Source organism: Centrocercus urophasianus, unplaced genomic scaffold (assembly GCF_019232065.1).
Source record: "Centrocercus urophasianus isolate 14NV4802_14NV808 unplaced genomic scaffold, USGS_Curo_1.0 seq_36, whole genome shotgun sequence".
Lineage (NCBI taxonomy): Eukaryota > Metazoa > Chordata > Aves > Galliformes > Phasianidae > Centrocercus > Centrocercus urophasianus.
Window position 1 is genome coordinate 4,201,989 of NW_024884933.1, and position 22,169 is coordinate 4,224,157.

The 22,169-nt window shown below is 52.1% G+C and overlaps 2 protein-coding genes across 3 annotated transcripts in view; one reads left to right on the plus strand and one right to left on the minus strand.

The window, feature by feature from the left end:
- LOC122167222 (tyrosine-protein phosphatase non-receptor type 11-like) overlaps nucleotides 1–14,621 on the plus strand; it is a 26,641-nt gene extending 12,020 nt beyond the window's left edge. Inside the window, exons 2-16 of the mRNA XM_042831667.1 lie at nucleotides 1,715–1,837; nucleotides 6,848–7,042; nucleotides 8,016–8,208; nucleotides 8,301–8,420; nucleotides 8,569–8,682; nucleotides 9,062–9,158; nucleotides 9,677–9,756; nucleotides 10,305–10,460; nucleotides 10,924–11,055; nucleotides 11,315–11,469; nucleotides 11,631–11,698; nucleotides 12,012–12,163; nucleotides 12,378–12,478; nucleotides 12,840–12,949; nucleotides 13,293–14,621. Coding sequence (XP_042687601.1) covers nucleotides 1,715–1,837; nucleotides 6,848–7,042; nucleotides 8,016–8,208; nucleotides 8,301–8,420; nucleotides 8,569–8,682; nucleotides 9,062–9,158; nucleotides 9,677–9,756; nucleotides 10,305–10,460; nucleotides 10,924–11,055; nucleotides 11,315–11,469; nucleotides 11,631–11,698; nucleotides 12,012–12,163; nucleotides 12,378–12,478; nucleotides 12,840–12,924 — 1,771 coding nt within the window. The 3' untranslated portion in view covers nucleotides 12,925–12,949; nucleotides 13,293–14,621. The remainder of the gene's footprint in view (nucleotides 1–1,714; nucleotides 1,838–6,847; nucleotides 7,043–8,015; nucleotides 8,209–8,300; nucleotides 8,421–8,568; nucleotides 8,683–9,061; nucleotides 9,159–9,676; nucleotides 9,757–10,304; nucleotides 10,461–10,923; nucleotides 11,056–11,314; nucleotides 11,470–11,630; nucleotides 11,699–12,011; nucleotides 12,164–12,377; nucleotides 12,479–12,839; nucleotides 12,950–13,292) is intronic.
- An 840-nt stretch (nucleotides 14,622–15,461) lies between these two features.
- Nucleotides 15,462–20,308, minus strand: RNF223 (ring finger protein 223). Of its 2 annotated transcripts, none has more exons than XM_042831668.1 (2): nucleotides 19,691–20,308; nucleotides 15,462–17,221 (listed from the first exon to the last, which is right to left on the minus strand). In XM_042831668.1, the coding sequence occupies exon 2, from the start codon at nucleotides 17,181–17,183 to the stop codon at nucleotides 16,374–16,376; it is 810 nt and encodes a 269-aa protein (XP_042687602.1). In that variant the 5' UTR covers nucleotides 17,184–17,221; nucleotides 19,691–20,308; the 3' UTR covers nucleotides 15,462–16,373. The 2 variants fall into 2 exon arrangements, with proteins under 2 accessions (XP_042687602.1, XP_042687603.1); XM_042831669.1 differs by lacking the exon at nucleotides 19,691–20,308 and adding an exon at nucleotides 17,553–18,821.
- Between the last annotated feature and the right edge of the window lie 1,861 nt (nucleotides 20,309–22,169).

The window sequence follows — 22,169 nt, forward strand, 5'->3', positions numbered from 1 at the left end:
CTGCCTGCGTTCTCCTGCTTGTGAGGGCTGTGGAGGTTTCCTCTCCAGCTCGTTGTTTGTGCTTTTTTGCAAGCGAAATAACAAGCAGCCTGTGTGTGCTTGTGTGAATTGGTTCGTGTCCAAGCAGTGGGAGTGATGAGGGAAAAGGCACTTAGCGTTTGGCTTTCTGTTGGGTGGCACAAACAGAGCAGCAGAGTCGATGGGCCCTCAGATGTGATCCTGTAGGCTCTTTCCCTGCCACTCGTCGGGCTGTGCTGTCCCACTCCTTGTTGTCTGCAGGGGGAATCCTGCTTATTCCCATGCAGTGTTTTGCAGAGAAAAAGATGCTGGGTGGGGTTGGCGGGAGTTGATTTAGCAGCTCTGCTCAGAGCAGCTGCGAGAAAGAAGGAGGAGTGCTGTGGGTCACTTCCCTGTGTTCCCATCCACCCAACCATCAATTTGGAGAGATGTGGGACGCACAGCCCACTGCTCCAGGTCCCCAAGATGTTGTCTTTGTTTTCTCCTGCTGCGTTCTCAGCTGTTTTTATTGCCACTATTAGGCATTCAGAACAAACCACGGTGCGTGGCCCTTGGCGGCTTCGCCTCGTCCCTGAGCTCCATTAAGCTCCATTAGAGGCTCGGTCCTCATGCCAGGAGGAGTTCTGCACAACAGCTAAGTGCTGGCCCTGCACAGGGTGGGTTTATAAAAGGGTGTCACTGGTGATGTCAGGAATACGAGGCTTGGAAACGTTGGGATTCCTGTTTACCATTTGTTTGCGTGGCCCTTTCCTAATAGAGCCGCCTTCCTGCAGAACTTTAAACAAAACTGTTTGGGTTGTGGTGTGAGGGAGGAAATCTCGAATTGTGGAGGAGACGGTGACATTTCTTGACCTTTTCAGTGTGTATCTCTGAGACAAACACGCTCTCATGTTTGTAGATTCGATCTTTGGTTGTGTTTCCCAAGGCAGGCTCTCAGCGAGATGCTGGCTTGTGCAGTTTTGTGCTGTGATGTCTGCTGGTGCATGAGCTAAAATGGGAGAGCATTTACCGTGGCTCTCACTCGGGATGCTCTTTGTGTGATGCCTGAGATTACTCAAAAGAGCCTGGCATTTAGAAAGTGGATTTTCGGTGGCTTCTGAAATGTTGAGCCACAGAAGTGGCGCCACGAGGGGAATTGTTAGCCTGGTATGCATATTTAGCACATGTTAAAGCCTGGAGAAACACCAGTTCTTGTGATTTCATCAAAAGCTCTTGATCAAAAAGTGATAGCATCAGAAATGAGATCAATGGGTAGTTTGATGTCACTTAAAACACAAAGATTGCATTGAAGCAGCGTGCTATATGATGAAACATCTTTCCCTGTGGGTCAGCTGCCTCTTTTTCCCTGTCCTTATACGTCCCATTACGTAAGTACACTAATTGCTTCATGTTGCAAACCAGAGCGTGGCTTTCCCTCCTGATGGGGTTTGAAAGGGACATCTTTCTGCCGTCCAACCAGGGCAGGACCTCCTTTGGGAGAGGAGTTAAGTGGAGACGGTGAAGGGCTGAGGCTTGTATTCTTGCTTGAGAGAATGAGAGGCTTAGTGCTTTGGTAGTGGAGCTTTCCTTTTGCCACCATAACATATAGGTGGGGGCTTCTGAGCGAGAGCTGCCCCTGCAGCATGCTGGGTGGGGGTCAGAACTGGCACCCAGGGGCTGTCGTTGCCCTTTCACATGTCACATTTGCACTTTGCAGGTGGTTTCATCCCAACATCAGTGGCATCGAGGCAGAGAAGCTGCTCCTGACCAGGGGGGTCCATGGCAGCTTTCTGGCTCGGCCCAGCAAGAGCAACCCTGGAGACTTCACTCTCTCTGTCAGGTAAGGAAGCAGAAGATGTGAGGAGGGGGGCTGTCTGTCCTGCTCCTGTTGGCAGGAGGTGGCTCTGCACAGAGCTGACCTCTCTGGGTACCACTTGTGGCACATCCTGCCGGAGCCATTGGTGCAGAGCAGGAAGATGACGTGAGTTTCTAGGGAGAGCATCTCCCATCCCAGCCTGAATGTGAGTCATCTCATCCCTACTTCAGTGGAACATCATGAAGCTGCCTGTGGGAGGGATTCAGTTTGGGTCCATAGGGGAAGAAGAGGGAAAGAGTGACGTTGACCCAGCAAGTCCCGGTTATGAGAGGAAAAGGGGAGGAGGATGTGCTGTGACCCCCTCCCATGAGAATCACCCAGCTGGTGCCCTGCGGGGGGAGAGCTCAGCAGAGCTTCCTGCAGGCACTTGTAGTGTAGAAATAGTGATTTCTGTTCAGTTTAAACAACTCTCATTTTGTTTAGGAAACTCCAGTGACTTTATACATCCTCGCACCAGCGCTGTGTTTAGAGAAACTTTGTGCAAATGACAGAAGGAATGAGAATTTCTTTATTTCTTCCCCCCCCTTGCAGACCTCTCTGTGCTTGAACCTGCATTCCTCCTCCTGCAGGAATTTGCAGCTGCCTTGCTTTGTACATGCTGCCTTTTGTGGCAGGGAATGCTGCCTGTTTCTCCCAGCTCTGGCCATTGGGGCACGGAGCTTTGCAGCTTTTATGGTGTTCTGGCAGGGCAGGGATCCAACTCCACTAGCTCATCCATCCTCTCGCAATAAGAAGTGGCTGAGAGTTAATGAGGGAGGTGGAAGTGCTGCCTAATTAGAACGGGAAATAAAGCCAGAGAGGTGCCTGGAGCAAGCAATGACAACGAGGGGATGCATGTGAGACAGGGTTGGGCTTCACGTGAGCTCAGTGTCTCTTCTCACGTAGTGCTGTGAGTCAGGATGTTGCCTGACTGTACAGCAAAGTGCTGGCAGCACCTGCTGAGCCGGGCACTGTGCAAGCAGACGCAGGTCGTGTCTGTGCAGCAGTGTCGTGATGTGGAAAGATGCCCAACCTGCAGTGTCATCGCCCTGAATTAGCAGGGAATGGCTTTGCTATGAGAGTCGTGCCCACACCTGCATTACTGCACTCGGGCTGCGGAGTCACGCTGAGATTTGGTGTCGTTTCCCTCCCTTGGCTCTGCCCTGTGCTCTGCTGCTGTTTGCAGTTCGGTGCCTTCGCTGTCTCCTGGTTCCCTGCCTGCCCTGTGTGGTCCCAGGGCAGTTTTGTCATTGCTGTTACCTCTGTGCCCCTCTCTGTGGCAGTTTATTGGAGGGGGCTGAACCGCTGCCTCCAGCATCGAGTGCAGTAAGCATTATTTTGCTCGTAAGGTCTGGAAATGCCCTTCAGTCATGAGCAGTGCTCTGTGTGTCAAGAGCAGAGCAGCACGGCGTGCCTTGGTGTGATGGTGCTGAGCAGCACCGCACAGCCCACTCAGTGGAAAGTCTGACCAAAAGGAAACCAAGGCTGTGACATGTACCGTGTTTCCAGGAAAGCACATGAGCCATGACACACCAGCAGAGAAGCATCTTGAACTGAAGACAGGGGAAGAATCCTCTGCATGGACTGCTTTTATCTGTCGTTCCTCATCTCCGCCTGCTTCGTCCCATCTCTCTGTCTCTATAGGATTCCTGAGCATGGAAGATTTGCTCGGATGTGGTCCCTGGTTGGATTCTGCTTCTACTTTATCTGAACAGCATGCTCTTGCCGCCCCAAACCGTGGCCATAAATGGTTTTGGGAATTAGAACACACGATGAATAGGTTCCTTTAGAACAAGCGAAACCTATTTCTCTTCTCTTGCCCTCCTTCCAGCTTCTTCTAGGGCTTCTGAGAGACAGTGAAAGGAAAGGCAGCTCTGTTTAATTACAGAGAGGATGTGGGATGCAAGGAAAGCAAGCGATGGAGTTCTGGCTGACCAGACCACACACCAGGTGACCTACGTGCTGGTGTGCATCCAGATCCATTTCCCCGAAGAGGAGCTGGGAAATAACACTGCAGAAGTTACAAGTTTTCCATGAAATTCTATTTCTGCTCCCCCTTCCTTTCTTTACCTCTGCATATCCTTTCAGCCTCTTTTTCAAAACCTTGGGTCACTGTAATAACACCTCCCAGCCTTTGTAAGGCCCTGAATACAAGCTGGTAGTGAAGGATAGTTCTAGTCCTGCTTTTTCCAAGCTTGATGCCTGGGTGTTGCTGCTGTGCTGTAGGGAATGCAGACCTTCAGCAGGGCTGATGCAGGTGTGCAGAACTCAAAACCATACCTCATCCCTGAAATCTACTTGGCTGCATCTCTGAGATAGCGTGGAAATGTCACTTGTTGGAGGGTAGTGAGTTTCATCTGAGAGCCCAAGCTGTCATCTGACTGAAACCAAACGTTCAGCAAAGTTTCTAAGCCCTGTGGGAAAACCTTCCAGCTTTGCATCGAGAGCCTCTGGGGGTTTTGGGGGTTGCTTTTTGCAGCTTGTCAGAGGGGTCATACATGCACGCTGTGAAACTCCAGTTTTTTTCTGTCTGATGCAAGCAGGAAAAGCACATAACTTAAGAAGACTCTATGGGATGCAAGAGAGAACTGTATTTCTGATGTTTAAAGCAGATCTTTGCTTTCAATGACAAAAAAAAGAAAGGCTCTGCCTTGTTTTCTGGAGCTGAGTTGGATTTTATTGGGTTTGGTTATTTTGGTGTGTGTGTGGTGGGTTTTTTTGCATGCTCTTCTCATCTCCATTGCAAAGAAGAGCAGGTTGTATCCGCGTTGGCTGTCAGTGCAGTGTGGACTGAAAACATGGGGCTGAGATTCACAAGTTGGGTTATTTTGGATCAGGAAACCCTGCTGTCTATCCAGCGAGGCAGCCGTGCTGCTCGTGGAAATAAGAACAGTTTTTCACAGCGCCAGGAAAAACCGCTCCGATGCTTGCCGTAAACGAAAGGCAACAATTCAACAAACATCCTCATTTTGTATTTAAATTGTGCTCTGGATGGGTTGGGGATCACTATTCATTTCAGAAATGGTGATGCTGCCTGGCAGCAAATTGCTTTTTCTGAATTATCCCGAATGCAATGCAAACTCGCTCCTGAATACTCAAGTTGTCCCCGGGTTTTTCCAGGTTCCATTTTTTCTTGCTGCTCACTGGGACCTCGCACGAGCCCTCCTGTCTCTCTCTGGGGTCAGAGATTGTCTTTTGCATGAAGAGTGAAGCTGAGCCCTCAGGCATGGGGCTACAGAGCCTCTTTGGGTGCCTCTTTGTGCTTTATGTCAGCAGCCAGCGTGCTGAGGGCGCAGTTCCATGGATGGGCTCGCATGGAACCCAGCCCTGCCCCAGCAATGTGCTGCCGAGGTGACGCAAACTCTGTGAGAAGAAGAGAAGGGAGAAAGGAATGGATCAATGCCCTTTATGTTCAGCCTGACCTTGGGGGCCGAGGGGATGAATGATCCCCATTATTTCGCTGCTTTTCATCCCCGAAGAGCTCGATGGGATGGCGGTGGCTCCGTCAACGGAGCCCTTTGTAGGCTTACAGACTGAGACGTGCGGGGAGAAGGGAACTGCGGAACCTCGAGCCAAATGGCCAAAGCACAGCTTCATCCTCTGCCTTCCCTGGGGTGGGAGGGCTCCTCGTGTCCAGCTGCTGGCAGCAGCTTGGAGGGGCACGGCCATCGGAGCCCAGCTTTGCTCACAGCCTGCTTTCATTTCCATCTCTGCTCGTGCCCCCAAAATGAACGCTGCCCGTGGGGTGGCTGGAATGGCAGCAGCAGGTTTTCACGGCTCAGGCCTGGCAGTCAGCCTCGTGCTCCCCTATTGGTGCAGGGGGATGACAGTGGATGCCGTGGTTGTTTCCTCTGGGTTGGCTCTAATTGGAAATCACCTCAGTGCCCGACCCAAGCCAGGCGGAGCATCCGAGAAGAGCTGTGTGAGCACAACCTGCAATTATGGATTCTGCCTTGACGAGCTCCCTGCCAGCAGCTGGGATGGAGCGTGCAGGGTTGCAGCCATCTGTCAGGGCAGCGCTTTGGGCAGCACCTCACGGCATGTGGGCACTGAGGCAGAGTCTCTGCTAAAGGAAGCCCAGAAGAGGGTACACAAGGCTGTTGGCCCACTGCTGCCCAGCTTCTGGGGGCTCTTGAAAGTGTGGCACACATAGACCTCATTGCCCAGCTCTGCTCTGCCCTCCTCTTGTCTCATCCACATCCGCAGACTGATGGCTTTACTCTAGCACACCTCATTGGACGGCTGGCTGCTTGTCCTCATGTCCTCCCCCCACACCTCTCAAAAGCCCAAAGTGGTTGCTGTTAAAATCCCCAAGGCAGGTATCTACAACTGCAGGTTTTACCTAGAGGTTACCACAGCTCTGGGTGATGTGAGTGCATCCCAGGGGTGGTTTGGCCATCCCATCACTGCCAGGGGCTGCTGTGTCCCTCGCCATTCATCCCACAGTCCTGGTATCTATCAGGAGGTGGTTTTGTGGAGCTGGGACTAGCCTGATGAATCAGAAATGTTTTTCTATGATTGCCTGTCCTGCTTAGGGCTGCACCTTGCTTTGGGAATGGAGCAGCACCGCAGCTGAGAGCTCTTCCTCCCACTTAACCTCATGCACAGAGCGATGTGGCATTTCTAATTTCACGCTCCGTGAAATGGCTTTTTTGTCTGACCTGATATGCAGCTTTACAGCACCTTGGGTCTCCTGCATCTTGCTGTCGTGGTTGCTTTAGCAACAAATTGAGAGAGGCTGGGAGCAGCTCAGCACAGTAAAAAACAAAAACAAAAACAAAAAGAGAGAGAAATTTGCCCAGATTTACAAATCTCTCTGACCCAGCTGTCTACCAAGCCTTGGACTTCCAGCCACATCTGCTAGGCTTGGTGGAGCTGCTGCTGAGTGCATTTAAAATGCAATTACCTTGCGTCTTGGAAAGGCATCCTGCATAGGGAGGCTAGCTGAGTGCCCATTCTGCCCCACTGACAGTCCCAACTGCCTTTCTTCCCCAGGAGGAACGATGAGGTGACGCACATTAAGATCCAGAACACAGGGGATTACTATGACTTGTATGGAGGGGAGAAGTTTGCCACCCTCGCAGAGCTGGTGCAGTACTACACTGAGCAGCAGGGGCTGCTGCGGGAGAAGAACAGCAATGTCATCGAGCTGAAATACCCCCTGAACTGCCAGGACCCGACCTCAGAGAGGTAAGCTGAGCCCAATGGGTGCTGCTGTGCCAGCTGCAGCTCTGGGAAGCCCCTCTCGTGAGGTTTTGCCACTCGTGCCACGTTGCAGCACGGGATGAGCGGCCGCTCCTGTTAGCATTTCTGGAGAAGTGGAAAGCCCCTCCGGCTGGGTTTCCCCCTGCTCTGCCGCCAAGAACAGTCTGGCTTGGCAGAGGAGTTCTGTAAGAGCCTGTGTTCCAGACCACACATCTAGCTGCACCAGGGAGAGGAGAGGGAAAAGGGCCCAGGTCCTCTAAATATAAGAAATGACGGTGGTGTCAGAATATAGCAGGGTGCGTCAGGATCGCAGCATTTCTGGGACCTGGCCTTGAGCAGCAGTGCTGTAAGCAGCACTGAGCTTCTCTATGCTGCCCTGTCCTGCTTTCTACTGTAGCTCACACAGACCTGTGATGCTGGTTTCTTCTCCAGCCTGGAGGAAGGGATTTTGCTCTTTAGATGTCTTCCCAGTATGGCTTGGAGTGGCTGGGAGGGGGATTTAAAAGCCTCGGCTTGGTTCTCTAGGCCAGAGTATCTGAGATGCCACCTCACTGCCCCTGGAAAAGTATTTTGAGCTCCTGGCTGGCAGGCCAGCATCGTCAAAGGCAGCCTACATTTCTCTAAGGCTGCGGTGTAAGTGTAAGGGGATGGATTAGGAGAGATGAGATGGAGGACACGAGTGAGTGAGTGCAAGCCATATGCTACCATGGAAGGTGGAACAGCTTGTTCCTGTTCACAGAAGGGCTTGGAAGAGCTGAGCACAGCCCCCTGCTCTCTCCAAGTGACCTGGGAAGTGGGCAGCAGTGACCACAGCAAGGTCCAAAATCAAAGTCCTTTCCAAAAATGATTCCCAAAGCCTCTCGTTTTGGGAACCCAAAGATGAGTGCTCTGTGAGCATCATCCCAAGCAGGAAGTGCAGCTCTTGTCTAAACGTGATGCTCTGCGCCTTCTTCTGCAGATGGTACCATGGGCACCTCACTGGCAAGGAGGCAGAGAAGCTCCTGACAGAGAAGGGGAAGCCAGGCAGCTTTTTGGTGCGGGAGAGCCAGAGCAAACCGGGAGATTTCGTGTTATCAGTGCTGACAAACGAGGATAAGATGGAGACGGGGGACCGCAAACCACACGTGACCCACGTGATGATCCACTACCAGGTGGGCAACGTGCTGCCCCTGCTCGCCTGCCCTGCTGCCCCAGCTGGGAGCTGTGCATTGAGCCTCACCGTGCCTCTGTCGCTCTCCTGCAGCCAGATGGGAAGTACGACGTGGGGGGAGGAGAGAGGTTTGACACGCTCACAGACCTGGTGGAGCACTACAAGAAAAACCCCATGGTGGAGAAATCTGGAGCTGTGGTCCACCTGAAGCAGGTAGGATGTGCTGTTGTGCACAGCTGATCGGTTCGGCCCTCCAAAGCGGATCCAACTTCTGCCAGTACCCCCCGAGAACCCATTTTTCAAGGGAAAAGGAAGCCTCTCTGCTGTTGAAAGTGACTTCTGCTCTGTCTCTGCCCTTCAGCCGTTCAACGCCACGCGCATCAACGCAGCCAACATTGAGAACAGAGTGAGGGAGCTGAACAAAATGGCAGATCACAGCGAGAAGGCCAAGCAAGGGTTCTGGGAAGAGTTTGAGGTATGGGAGGCCGCCCTGCTCTGTCCCACTTGTGTCTGCAAGTGAACAATATCATCCCTTGCATGAGAGTGCCATGGTTTTCCATCTCCTTGCAATGCTGTCATTCTTTTCCCTGCTTTCTGTGTTGGTCGTCTTTCATTGTCTTTTCTTGTATTTCTCCTTCATCCTCCAGCCTGTTGTGTGCCTGTTGTTCCCTGCAGGGCTCTTTGCCTTCTCCCCCAATTAGGAACCAATTAGGTCCCTCACCAAACTGTATCTCTGCCCCCTTCCCATCCTGCCAGCACTCCCTCAGCCTTGGGAAGCCAAGCAATTTCTTGTAAGAGCCTCCACGTCCTCTTGTGTGCCCAGAACAGTTTGTTCTTGTGTGCTTTGCCCACAGATGCTGCAACAGCAGGAGTGCAAGCTCCTGTACCCCAGGAAGGAGGGGCAGCGACCTGAGAACAAGGCGAAGAATCGCTACAAGAACATCCTTCCCTGTAAGGAGATGCTGAATATTGTGGGCTTTTTTTCTCACTGTGACTTCTACAGCCTTGTGTGAGGCTGGGTAACCTTGAAGAGCTCTCTGATCACAGCTGAACTGGAGGGAGGAGTACTCTGTCCTGTTGGAATGATCCAGTTCATTCATGCCATCCTCTGTTCCCTTTTTAACCTGGTCCTTCCCCTTTGCTTAGCAAACGAGTACACTGCTATCCTCTCCTTGTGCTGAAAATCCACATATGCTCAAGCATAGTTTAGAACTGACACGGAGCCACAACTCCAAAGGAAATATTGGTGAGCTCAGTCTGTAGCACTGCCTATCACCAACATCCACCCAAGTGACCGGAGTGGCAACGTGGCTGTGAACCAGGCAGAATGTGTCACTAGGAGAGCATCGTGCCCCCTTTTCTGCAGTACCTCCTCGTGTCTCTTCCCTCTGAGAGCCTCGTGGGGGCTCACAGGTGGCCCTGTGCACGGCACTGCCCTTCTGTGCTCACTCTGTGTTCCTCTCCCTCAGTTGACACCACGCGGGTGGCACTCCGAGATGTGGATGAGAGCGTGCCTGGCTCAGACTACATCAATGCCAACTACATCAAGGTACTTGGGAAGGGAAGGCGGCACGTGGGGCTGTGTTTGTGGTGGGGGTGTGCAGTAATGGGACCAGCCCTGAGGGAACAGCAGTTCAGGAGCCATTCTGTTTCTCCAGCTGCAGACCAAGCACTGGCTTTTTCTGCTGTATCCTCGGGAATCTCATCGTTCTGACACGTTCTGTTTGCCTTGATCTAAGAGTTTATCTCAATCTCCTGCTTTCCTCAGCAGTTCAGGGAGTCCCAGGGGACTGACCTGGTCTCTCTGTCATTGCCCATTATCACAGGGGTCAAATTATAATTGCCTTCTGTAAGCTGAGAGCTGCTCGAAGCTGCATTTCCATCAGTGCTACTCTGGCATTTACACACCAACCTCTAGTGCTACAAAGGTCCCTGGAAGCAAGCAGATTTTGCTGGTGATGTTGGCTTCTGTTGAAGCTGGTGATGGGAGCAGTTCATGTCCATGGGTGATGAGCAGGGGAAAATCAGCTGGCTCCCAAACACTGCACAGCGAGACTTTGCTGCTAAAGGGTGCACTAAATCCCTTCCTCTCCTCAGAGCATCCCTGAGGATGGAAGGAACTCGGAGCACTGCAAGATCTACATAGCCACCCAGGGCTGCCTGCAGACAACAGTGAATGACTTCTGGACCATGGTGTACCAGGAGAACAGTCACGTCATTGTCATGACGACCAAGGAAGTGGAGCGGGGCAGGGTGAGAGCTGCTGCCAAGCCCCAGTGTCGCCTGCATCCCGTGCCAACCTGGGAGGCTGGATGCAAACCGGTTTTAAAGCCTTCAGAAGTGAAAGGCTGGGTAGTCGGTAGGGGCTTGTGTTAAAATGTGACGTGGAATCAGTGATGAATTAATCTGGGCAACCAACCTAACTGTGTTATCCTGCTTGGACAACTGCAGGTCCTTGCCCACGATGGCAGGGGCTTCTTGCAGCAAGCTGGGAAGCAGAGCAGGAGGTTGCAAGCTGCTGGGAAGCAGGAAAGTAATTGCAGAACCTATCCAAGCCCCAGCTCAAGGAAACGCTCTGCATGTGTGGTTCTCCTTAAATTTTTTGCACTATTGCTGCTCATCCTTTGACCCCGGAGCATCCCTGGCTGGATACATCTGGGGTCCGTCCCCCAGCTCCCCTCCCTTGGCTCACAGCAGCTCTCCTGTGTTGCTACAGAACAAGTGTTTCCGCTACTGGCCAGACAAGGGCTGTGCCAAGGAGTATGGGTGCATCTGCGTGCGAAACGTCAGCGAGCGCGAGGCGCAGGGCTACTACCTCCGGGAGCTGGAGATCCTGCACGTGGACAGGGTGAGCTGATGGTGGCTCTGCAGCCCTGGGAATGGGATCTGGAGCATCTCTTGCTTTTTACCTCGTGGTTCCATTGCTGAAGTTCTGGGCTGTTTTGTTCCAGTTTTGTTGATGGGAAAGGAATGGAGATGTGGTACGCCGGGTGATGGGTTGGCAGTTGGACTTGGTCTTAGTGGTCCTTTCCAACCTTAATGGTTTTATATACGAAGGGGAAGCCTGGTGCTCCTTCTGATGGGTGCTGGGTCTCTGCTCCACGTAGGATGAGCGTCCCAGGGTGGTGAAGCACTACCAGTATTTCAGCTGGCCAGACCACGGGGTGCCCAATGAACCAGGAGGGGTTCTCAGCTTTCTGGACCAAGTGAACCGCACGCAGCGAAGCATTCCAGACACGGGGCCGATCATAGTGCACTGCAGGTAGGAACCAGCTCTGCCGTGGGGACGGGGAACAAAAACGGAGTCTCTTCCCTTTGTTACCTACAACTGGCTCATCACACGGTCTGGTGGAGGGCAATTGGGAAACAGAGGTGATACAGGTATGCACATAGGGAAATATAGCCTTCCTTCTCTTTCTCCAGTGCTGGAATAGGACGCACAGGCACCATCATAGTGATAGACATTCTGGTGGATATTATTCACAGGCAAGGTATGTCTCCATGTCAGTCTTGTGACTCTCACTGTTTGCCTTGTTATGAGATAAGCCTGCTCAGGTGCAAGCAGTGGTCCATGATCTCCCAGCAGTGGGTTCGTCTCATTTTGGGTTCAGGCTTGATCCTAAACCTGGGGTTAGAGTGACTTTTGTAGCATGTCTGGACCCTCAGTTCTCTTAGTGGGAGCATTTAGGCAGGCGGACCCTTTTCAGCAGTGATTGTGTTTATTTCTCAAGCCGCAGAAGGAGTGATAAGCAAGAATAATTTCTCAACCTCATTGCCACTTCCCACTTTCTGGCTTTCGAGCAGGTTTGGACTGCGACATTGACATCCCCAAAACGATCCAGATGGTACGCAGGCAGCGCTCTGGCATGGTGCAGACAGAGGCCCAGTACAAATTCGTTTACATGGCTGTCCAGCAGTTCATTGAAGCGGAGCAGAAGAGGCTGGAGGAGGAGCAGGTGAGTCCTGTTCAGCTTGGTTGGAGGAGCAAGGGCGCATCTTGCCCCACACCAGGCGCCGCAACCACTTCCTTTATTCTGGAACCCAAATGCTGCCCTGAACATATGGGAATGAACCCACAGCCACCGCTCCCTGCTGGCGTACGGGGTCCTGCAAGGCTTCCTTCTGCGTCAGCCCTGAGTGGGGTTTTAATGTATTTGCTTCCTATTTCAGAGAAGTAAAAGGAAAGAGCGAGACTACTTGAATATTGGATACCCTCCTGTGGAAAAAGGCAGAGCCAAAGGGCAGCCCCCTTCACCACGAGCCCAGCCTGTGTGAGTCTGTCTGCTGGGAACAGGACTTTCTGTAGCAGCAGGAGGACGGCTGGAGCCTGGTCCCCAGCACTTATCCTTCCTCCCCCATTCCTCAAACCTCACCAGTTCCTGGCTGTTGGATGGGAATGGCTCAAAATAAGCAGGTGATCCCACCACGCTGCCAGCACTGTGACGGCAGCCCACCTTCCTCTTGTGGGAAGGGCAAATAGATCCTGGTCTGCAGTATCTCGAGCCCTACAGGCTATGGGGAAGGGTAAAGGAAACTTGGCCAGGCCACTGCCTGCTTCCGACCGGCCAGCTGCCTCTGGGAGCACATCCAGAGCAGCGAGGCTGTTCACAACAAGGCTTTGTTTCTTGACAGGGCTGATGATGAGTCAGCTTCCGTCTATGAGAACCTCAACATCAAAAGCCCAAAGGTTTCAGGGATGAGTAACACGGGGCGATAGAGGAGCTGGAGGTGAGGCTGTGCAGGTAGGAATGCTTCCTTCGGTTAGGCTGAGTGTCACCACTGTCTGTTTACGTTGCATTTATCCTGCGTGCTTCAGTGCATGCAGATCTCCACGGCTCTGCTTGCATCAGGGAAGCCAAATAGGCTGTAATGAAACGGGACAGAGCCTAAAGATGTGGCTGTGTGGCAGAACGGGGAGAACTGTGGTAATGGGATCATGCTTGTTTTAAAGTGCGCCCGGTGCTGTAGGGGAGAAACTACATAAACCAGGAGAGATTTTGGATGCTGGGAGTAGCTCAGCTCTGTGTCCCATCAGTGCACTTTTCTCCCAGTCGTAAGCCGTGCCCTTTTGTCCCTCTTGCTTAGGACTGCAGGACTTACAGTGTTTACGTCCACCCTTTTCACATGCTGCAACTGCAGACAGTGCTTTTTTGCCCATTTTGCCTTCCCCGAGCACCTTGGATTCAGCGAGGAGCTAAGAAGCAAGCAGAGCCTTAAGAACACGCCTGGAGCTAACTTATTCTTGAGAAGGACCTTCTCCTGCTCTCCCCTGTATCAGTAGGTTGATATTTATGTGGAAGTGCCTCTGGACATTCGTTGGGCATCGAAGCTGTTTTAATTGTTGTTGGTGTTTGTGTTTTCTTTTTTAATTTAAGATTGTTATTTTTTACATGTAAATGGTTAAGAATGGAAATGCCTATTTGCTTAGGAGCTTTCCCAGGGTTGCCCACGGAGGGCATTAGTCAAGTATTAGTGCACTTCAGTCTATTTGTTAGGTCAATCATTTCCGAGCTAGAAGTGTTTGCTTCTAGGCTAATTTCCAGGCTAACTTTGCTGCCTTGAAGGTGGGAAGTAGCACTGCCTGGAACCCAGGTATCTGTGCCTCTGTTGATTCTTCTCCTCACACTTCTGGCTGTTGCAGTTATAGCTTTCTATGCAACCCTGCTGTACAACAGGTGAGGTGTGTGTGCGTGCGTGTGCTTGGAGCTGCGTGTGAGCGTCATGGCAGGGCTGGGAGGCAGAGGTGAGCGCCCTCACTTTGGTGTGAGTATTGAGCCCTGAAAGCCCATCTAGCTGGAGTGTGCTGACGAGCAGGAAAGCAGCTTTGACTGTGCACTGTGCTTTCAGCCCCCCTGGGTGAGTAACACACCCTAGGATGCTGGGCTGAGCTGAACTTGTAGAGCTGGGTCCCTCTAAGCTTGATGCAGCTCTGCTGTTTCCTTGCTGTATGACCTCTCCTTCCCCCCACAACTATATGACAAGTGCTGTGTGTGCTGCATTGGGTGCTGTAGGAGCACTTAGGATTTGACCAGTGCCACGAAGATGAGTGTGTTACTGAGTGGAGTGTTCCAGCTCTGTTGACGAATCTTGACTTGTGACTGTTTGGGGCTTCCTGCTGTTCCAGCCCTTCGGTCTGCAAATAGAACCCCCCCTTTTTGCAGGATTCATTGGGGTCAGAGTGCCAGTGTTGACTTCTGGAGCATGCAGGGTGCTGATGTGCTCCTGGGTCGCTGCCCCTCTGCCTGGTCAGGGACCTTGGTGCCCAAGAGCCAGCAATGAGCAGGAGGGGCTGAATGAAAGCACGATGGCATCCCTTGGCTGTATTTCCTGACTGGTCTTCCTGGTCCCTTCTCACAGGACAGGAAAACTGTTTTATTTTTATTGCACTTTTAATAAACGTTGAATATTCTCAAAGCTTTTCTTATTCTTTTCCCCCCTCTCTTTTTAAGTGGTTTGGGAAAGTGAAAGTGTGGACAAGGGGCCTCCTGAGCATCTGTGAGCTGTGAGATCTCTGTGCTCGCTGTTTAGCAGCCATAACAATGGGTGTGATGAGGCTGAAGATGCTGTTTCCCTCCCCCCCTGCCCTTAGGTCTCATCAGTGGGATTGAGCAGTCATGTAGTTGCACGTGACAGAACACTTCATCCCTGCTAGTGCCAGTTTGCTGGGCTTAATCTCAAATGCACCTTTTAGGATGAAAGTGCCTTCTCTGCCCTAAGTCTCAGTGAGCCACTTTTTCCAAGAACGCACTTAAGCTGGTGCTGTGAAGATATCCTTCACAGCAGCAAGCGATGGGATGATGCAAGGGAGAATCCCTGTCGAGCCCAGGGCCTTTGGCAGAAGCTGTTGCAGTTTCTGGACTAATTTCTGCAGCCGTGTGGCTGGCACAGATAATAGCAGCCTGCAGCTCGACAACAAAGGTGGTGCAGATACAGAACGCACTCAGAAGCTTCACAGAAGTTTTGCATAGCAACGGACTTGGGGTACTTCTGCTGTTGCTTCAGCCTTTTGTATTTCAGATCAGATTTGCTGCAAAGGGAGACTGAAAACATCTTTGACCCAGCTGGGAAGAAGCAAAAGATGAGCAGTCTTTGCAGCTTCTCCTTTTTCAGGGGTGGCTGTGCTTGGGACGGCATCACTGGGATGGCAGTAAGTATGAAGGCAGTGGATAAAGAGTACAGCTGTGCTGCTGCTGCATCCTTTAAGGGGGGAAACAGGGAGTAAATGTTACACACTGACACCGTGCATTGTATAAAACATAATTTAATACATCCATGGTACTTGTGTACAATCCTGTCTCACATCCATGTGCTTGAATAAACAAGATTTAATTGTAAGCCGCCTTCTTCACGAAGACCCTTATTAACCACTGTCAGAAGATCACTGGGTTAAATAAAAAGAGAGTGTAAGCAACTGGCCTGTGTCTTAATACTGACACCTTGGAAGATGAGGAGGGTAGAGCTGTCAGAAAGTGGAACTTCTGCCACTTGAGTAACAGTTGGCCTGGGAGCAGAGGGAAGGAAGCTCACGGAGGACAGTGTGATGCCGTGCTCAGGGCGAGTTTGCTCTCCTTTCCAGGTTAAGGATGAGTGCTTACTCTTTTTTAAGCACCTTCTTAGAGAGAAAAACAAAACGGCAATAGGGTGGCTTTTATTTTCCGTTGGAAATTCAGCAGCGCTCGGCTCAGCTGAGGAGCAGGGGTGGATCGATGTGTTGTCAGCAGGAGGCAGAATTTCACACCTCCTGTGCTGAATCCACAACGGAAACGTTTTGAGCATGTGGAATAAGGTTAATTTTCATCGGCTTCTGCAGCTTCAACATGTCCTTACCTTCCTAAGCTCAGCTCCTCTTAGGAGTAGCCACGAAGCTAGCCCTTTATTCCCCAAAGGAGCTGGAAGGAGCTACAGCCACCGTCACCTGGTATCAGCCTGTGGGCAAACAGTCCCAGAAGCTCATCTGTCGCCCGTCACACCTTTGCAGCAGCTTTGAAGACTCAGGTTTCCATGGAGTTTGGCAGCAGGAAACTGAGGCAGCTCCTGGGAGCATTCCTGGGCTGCTGGAGGTGAGTGCGTGCGTCCAGGTGTGGGCACAGAACGGGAGCGGGGACCGTGGGGTCTGCAAGCACACCGAGGGATGCTCTTGGGGGGTGTGCCACGTTATGCCTGGTGCTACAGGAATGGGAGCTGTGTCACAGGCGTGGCTGCTGTGGTGTGTTTTGAGGGGAGATATTCTGGCCTGCTCATTGCAACAGTCCTGGTGAAGCAGCGGAGGTTCCCCGTCTTCAGCGCGCACTGCACCGGCCATAGGATGATGCAGAAGAGGATGATGATGAGAGCAGAGAGCAGGACGATGCGCTTCCAGTCGTCGCACACGTCACAGCGGGACAGCCTCCCTGCCAGCCCCGTCGGGGGGACCTCTGGGCTTTCGGGTTTGCTCATGGCAACGTCGATGGAGATGCACGAGTCTGGGTTCTCGGGGTCGTCAGAGGCCTGCCGGCAGCACAGCTTGGTGCCTTCCATCCAGAGCACCTTCTCCTGCTGGAGCTCGGGGGGCAGAGTGGCCAGCAGCTCCTTGCTGGTCTCCAGGGCTGGGGCACCTTCCAGCGGGATGCTGGTCAGCTGCCTGCAGAAGGGGCAGGGGAGCTGGTCCTCGGGGTGGTTGGGGGGCAGCCCTTTGCTCAGACGGGCCACACACTCCAGGCAGAAAACATGCGAGCATTGGAGCAGCTTGGGGGTCTTAAAGGTGTTGTCGTACGTGTTGAAGCAGATGGAGCATTCAACGGGGGAGGCCGGCTTTGGGGATGTTGGGTTTGGAGAGCCTGGTTTGTCAGTTGGGGACCTTGCTTTCCTCTTGCTGTCCACCGGAGAGGTGATAACGATAGGGCTGATGGGAATGGGGATTTCATGTGGAGATGCAGGGACCGGGCTGGTGGGAGAGTCCGGTGTGCTGGAGTGCCACAGCTGGGTGAAGCACGACATGACGGAGCTCGAGGAGATGAATAGAGCCCTGGGAGACTCTGCAAGAGAAGGACAACCACAGCTTTAGCTTTAAAGAGTGCGAAGATACCCATCACCAGGCCTATCTTTAACCCCACAAGAGGACTGAAGAGCAAGCTCACGGCTTGCAGTGCCTCCAGAGGCTGGAAAACCGCTGCTAGAGCTGCCTGTTCGAAGCCGCACGATGAAGATGAAGGTAACCAACCTGCAAAGCGAGCAGCCACCAGAGATCCACCATCCAGAGATCCGCCATCCAGCCAAAGCCTTTCCACCACAGTCACCCTGGCACTAAAGATGGCTGCAGCCTTTCCCCAAACCTCGCTCTGGGCGGAGAAAACATAAAGGACCTACCCTGGGTGGTGCTGCCCAATACCTGAGCAGGGAGCAGAGCAGAGGACTCCATGGGGTCAAGCAGGGACCTCCCTAAAGCAGTCTATTGGGCTGGGAGGTATACTCAGATACTATGGTGAGGCCTAAGAGACAGATAACACTGTTCAGTGGTGGAGCAGCAGCAGGGTGAAGCTCTTCGGGGTGCTCTGTGCGCTGGGGCTGCCAGGTGGCACCAATGGGGCTGTGGGAGCACAGTGGGAGCTGAACGCTTCCATGCGGCAGCGGGACCGAGGGAGTGAGGAAACACTGTTATCTCACAAAGTCTGTTCGATCCTGTCACTGTGACACAGCAAGAAACGAATTGTTGGAGGAAATGGCTTTTGTGCCAGAACAAGGGGGAATTCGCCAGTGTTTCCTTATTGCTCTGCTTTCCCCAAGGAAGTGCAGCTCTTCCCTATTCTCAGCGCTGGAGGAGCGCCAGCGCAGCCCAAGCCTTGCTGTGTGCTGCCATCTGCTTTCTGCTTTCTCTCCTTGTGCAAGCAGAGCCCTGAGCTAAGCGGCTGATACGGCAGCTCCAGCAAATTGATTTACAACCGAGCTCCTCCAGCCTTCCAGCAATCTAGGTATTACCTTGAATTCCAGTTATCTGGGGCTGGGAACGCGGCTCTGAGCACACTCTGATCCCAGGTGTATGGCTTTCTAGATACGGAGTGCTTATCCCTGAAAGCAAGTGTTTGGCTGGAGGAAGTTCTCAGCGCCGGCCGCACTGCTGTGTGCCTGGGGAGCATTTTTTGAGGGCGTATCACTGAACTGGCTGGGCTTGATTCTTTGTGCTGGGAGATTTACCAGTGACAAGTCAGAAACGGTAATTATAGGCCTGCAGTCTGTTCTGCAGTGGTTCGACAACGCGGGCTGCAGACTCCGTGTCTTAGCAAGAAGGCTGATGTAAGGGATAGGAAAGACCTGCCTTTTCCTAACGTTGCACAGAAGTACCTCCGTGATGCATGAACATCATCTCCCATCACGGTTAGCTTTTGATGGCCATAACCAAAAGCAATCTTAAGTTGCCAGGCTGCACCTACGGGAGGAAACTTTGCCTTCGATGCAAAGTGTTGGCTTAAATACTTCCTCTATTGCTTCTCTGGTGCTCACCGGAGCCTCTCCGCAAGTTAATCTTCAGTCTGCGTTTTTTATCTGAGCTTTTCAGCAAGTTGTAATATTTGTTGTCTGTCTTTCCCTGGCTGCAGCTCAGCCTGCATATTTTAGCACTATCTGGCAGATGCTGATGAATTGCAGAACTACAAATCCAAACCCGGCTGGCACAAAGACAGGAAAGCCCTCGCTCTGTTGTTTTCTTTTTGGTGCTTTTTTTTTTTTTTTGCTTTTTTTTTTTTTTTTTTTTTTTCTCTTTTTGCTTTTACCAAATCCTCTGTTTTGCAGATCCCCTCCCCCACACTTCCACAAATATCTGTTCCATAACCTATCTGAAAAAGATCACAGAATGACAGACTGACTGAGGCTGGCAGATGCTGCTTGGTACTTTTCTCTAACGCAGCCATAGCAGAGCAGCAGTGTCTTGAGAGTAAACTTGAGGAAGTTTGCTTGCAATGGGTACTTCTAGATGACCATACGAGCTTCTGTGCCCCCATCTTCCCTTTGCTCGAGGTGATGGTGATGCTTGCTGGGTTTGCTTTGTGGGGAAGCCAGCACCCAGTTTCTCCTGGATGCCACCGCTGCACTGCCCAACCTCGCTTTTGTTTTGGTAGCAAATTTCTCTCACTACGTGTGGTCATTTTAACACAAACAATTCAGACCTCTGCGGTCACAGCGCTCTTCCTCAGCCCTTGCAGCTGTTTCCACCGCTGCCAACCAGAACTTTGGAGCACCACAACTAAACCGTTCCATAGCTGAGCTCAGCCGTCCCACTGGCAGCCATCCACCCAGCCTCAAATCTACCAAGATAAGTGCTTTTTGCTTCCCTCAAATCCACCAAGTACTTTATGCTTCCCGACGACTTCTAGAAAGCTTCCTCCCACCCCATAAAACCAGACTTGAGAGTCCCTACAGCTCAGTGCCAGCCCTACTACACCGTTCCCAACGTAGCTGTGCCTTGCAGCAGGCATCAAGGAGGTGAGCAGCAGGTCAAACGCTATAAATACCTGTTCAGAGAGCAGCGTAGAAGGAGAAAAGCATGTTCTGGGCTCTTGCTTGCTACCCCAACGAGTCTTCTCTCCAGCTGGGCTCTGTATCTCCCAGCCTTCTCCTGTTGCGTTGGCTCCCTTTGGCTTTGAGCAGCTCCGCATCAGTGGCCGCGCGGCCGCACGCCGCAGCCTCTTATACCTTCCTGGCTGCAGGTGAGTTCCCTGCTCCGCCCGTCCTGCCCACAGCCATGCGTCACCCATTGGCTCCCAGCACTCTTCCACTGCAGCCTGCTCTTGGGAAGCCCTGATAAGTGGTGACGGCACGCCGAGGGCGGGTGGGAGGTGTTGCTTTGGTCATCTCCCCTGCAAGGGGGAACACCTTCCTTTTCCAGTTAGTCCTGATAGTTTTTTTGCCCAGATTGGACCTTTTAAAATAATTCTTTGCAATGCCACCTTGTTTTCAGTGCACTGTATAGCTCTGCTTCCTGTAGAGATTTTTGAAATAATACTGCATGGGATGCAAGAGGAGGAATTTCATTCTTTGCAGCTTTTGGCAGTAATTAACCCAGAGAAATGCTGTTCAGAGTGCAGAGCCTTTGTGGTTCAAAGGGCACTGATTTGTGGCTCGGAGAAACAAGCCAACAACTTTAAATTCGCATGCAGATAAGGAAACAGATGGGGAAAGGAGGGATGGGAAAACCTTCACGGTTTGGTTTAGTTCTCATTCGTTGCAAATAATTATTTGCTTGGCTCAATTCCTTAAAAAAAAAAAAAAAGTGAGACTGGATTTTTTCGGGGAGGTATTTAGGGAGTCCCTTAAAAAATGGTGGAGAAATAGAGAGCGGGTTAAGATGGGGCTTTCCCAGATCTGCAAGGGGGTCTGCACGGCAGGAGGGTCGCAGCCCCTCGTGGTGCCCCTCTGTTTGTATTGCTGCTGTGCTGGCAGCACGGCGTGTGGCTGCCTGGCAGGATGCAGCAGCAGGGCTGTGTCAGGCTCATGGAGGTCTTGCCCACTGAGTCACCTGCACAGGCATTTCGGTGCACTGGGCTCGAGGTTAGTGATGTTCAGGCCTGCTGTACGCACAGAGGTGCTTTGCATTCAGCCCTCTGGGTTGGATATAGCCAAGATCTCTCCTTATGCACTCAGTGCAGCTACAGCAATTCCCTCTTTGATCATCAGGGGGGAGATCAGTGCTCTTTCATGCTCTCAAGGCAGCCCCAAGCCCGCTTTAAGCCCTTTATCCTTCTGACTGTGTCACAGCCTCATTTTCTCTGCCTTTGCTTTCCCATCACCCTCTGTGTGCGTGACATGCAGCAATCCAGCCCTGCAGCCCCTCCCTGGGCTGAGACACACCATGTGTGCCTTGTCACATAGCATCACCGTGGCCACAGCCAGAAGCCTACCCATGCAGCACCCCAATAGCACTGATTGAAACGCTGCAGCTTTCTGTTGTTGGCTCTCCTCCATTCACCAGCCCTCCTCATCCCAGGTGAAGTGCTGAGGGTGTGCTCTTTCCAGGGGATGTAAGAAGCCAGCTAGATGGGGATGTGGCCTTCGAGAGACTTGCAAGCTGGGCTCCTTGCTGCAAAAAGAAGCAATCATAGCATAGATTGGTGAAAAGAGGCTGCTGAGCGTGGCTTCAGCTGGTTTCCTCGGCTTGTTATCGGTGCTTCAGATAAATCAAAGCCACTCAATAATTATGGCTGAGAAATTGTTGGACTTAACCTTGCAGGACACAGCTCCAAGGTGTGCAGCATTATTCCTGCCTGGAAACCCATCCCTGTGAGGTTCGCTCTGTGATCCTACAGTGTTCCTACAATTTTTGCTGCCGAGTGGTAAACAGCTTGAAGAAGCACTGTTTCCCTGGCTCCACGTGTAGCCAGCTGCCTGGCCAGGCATTCGATGGAGCCTCAGCAGCAGCAGGTTGTACCTGTGGCTATTGGAATTCCAAAGCATGTCATCCATCCCGTCGGGAACAAGCTTGGTGAATCATCAGATAAGTGAGACAGGACCTCACCGTGGGATAGTTCTGATGTGATTATATTTTGTCCTTCTGTAACCGCTTCTATCAAGCTGTCTCGAGACGCTTTAGGGATGTAACTAAGCCTTCCAGCAACTGTGGTTATCAGGGATGTTATCTGCAGGGGAAGCTTTCTGGTGCACAGGAGCCCGGAAGGCACTGAGTAATGCATCGGAAGCATCTCCGGGCGGAAGCCATGCACCTTAGCGTGGCAGAGCACAGGGAGAAGCCTTTAAACAGGAGCTGGAATAGGAAACACCATCAGAGTTCTATAAGCAGTGCCCTTCTCGAGTTGCCCCGCTCTGGAACCAGCTGCCCCATAGTTTATCTCACTCAAACACTCAAACACTGGATCCACCTGGCACCTACCTTAGCACCGTCCTTCACTTCCTGTAGTCACCAGGAAAGCGCCACGATTAGATAATCATTACAAGGCACACAGGCAACGTGGTAATTTTCCTGATAGCCCACACCTC

Coding starts and splice junctions, on each gene's coding strand:
- RNF223 (XM_042831669.1), bottom strand. CDS start 17,604: ATGGAGTCCTCTGCTCTGCTCCCTGCTCAGGTATTGGGCAGCACCACC. Junction 17,222..17,552: donor ATTGGGCAGCACCACCCAGG/GTAGGTCCTTTA, acceptor CTTCTCTTGCAG/AGTCTCCCAGGGCTCTATTC.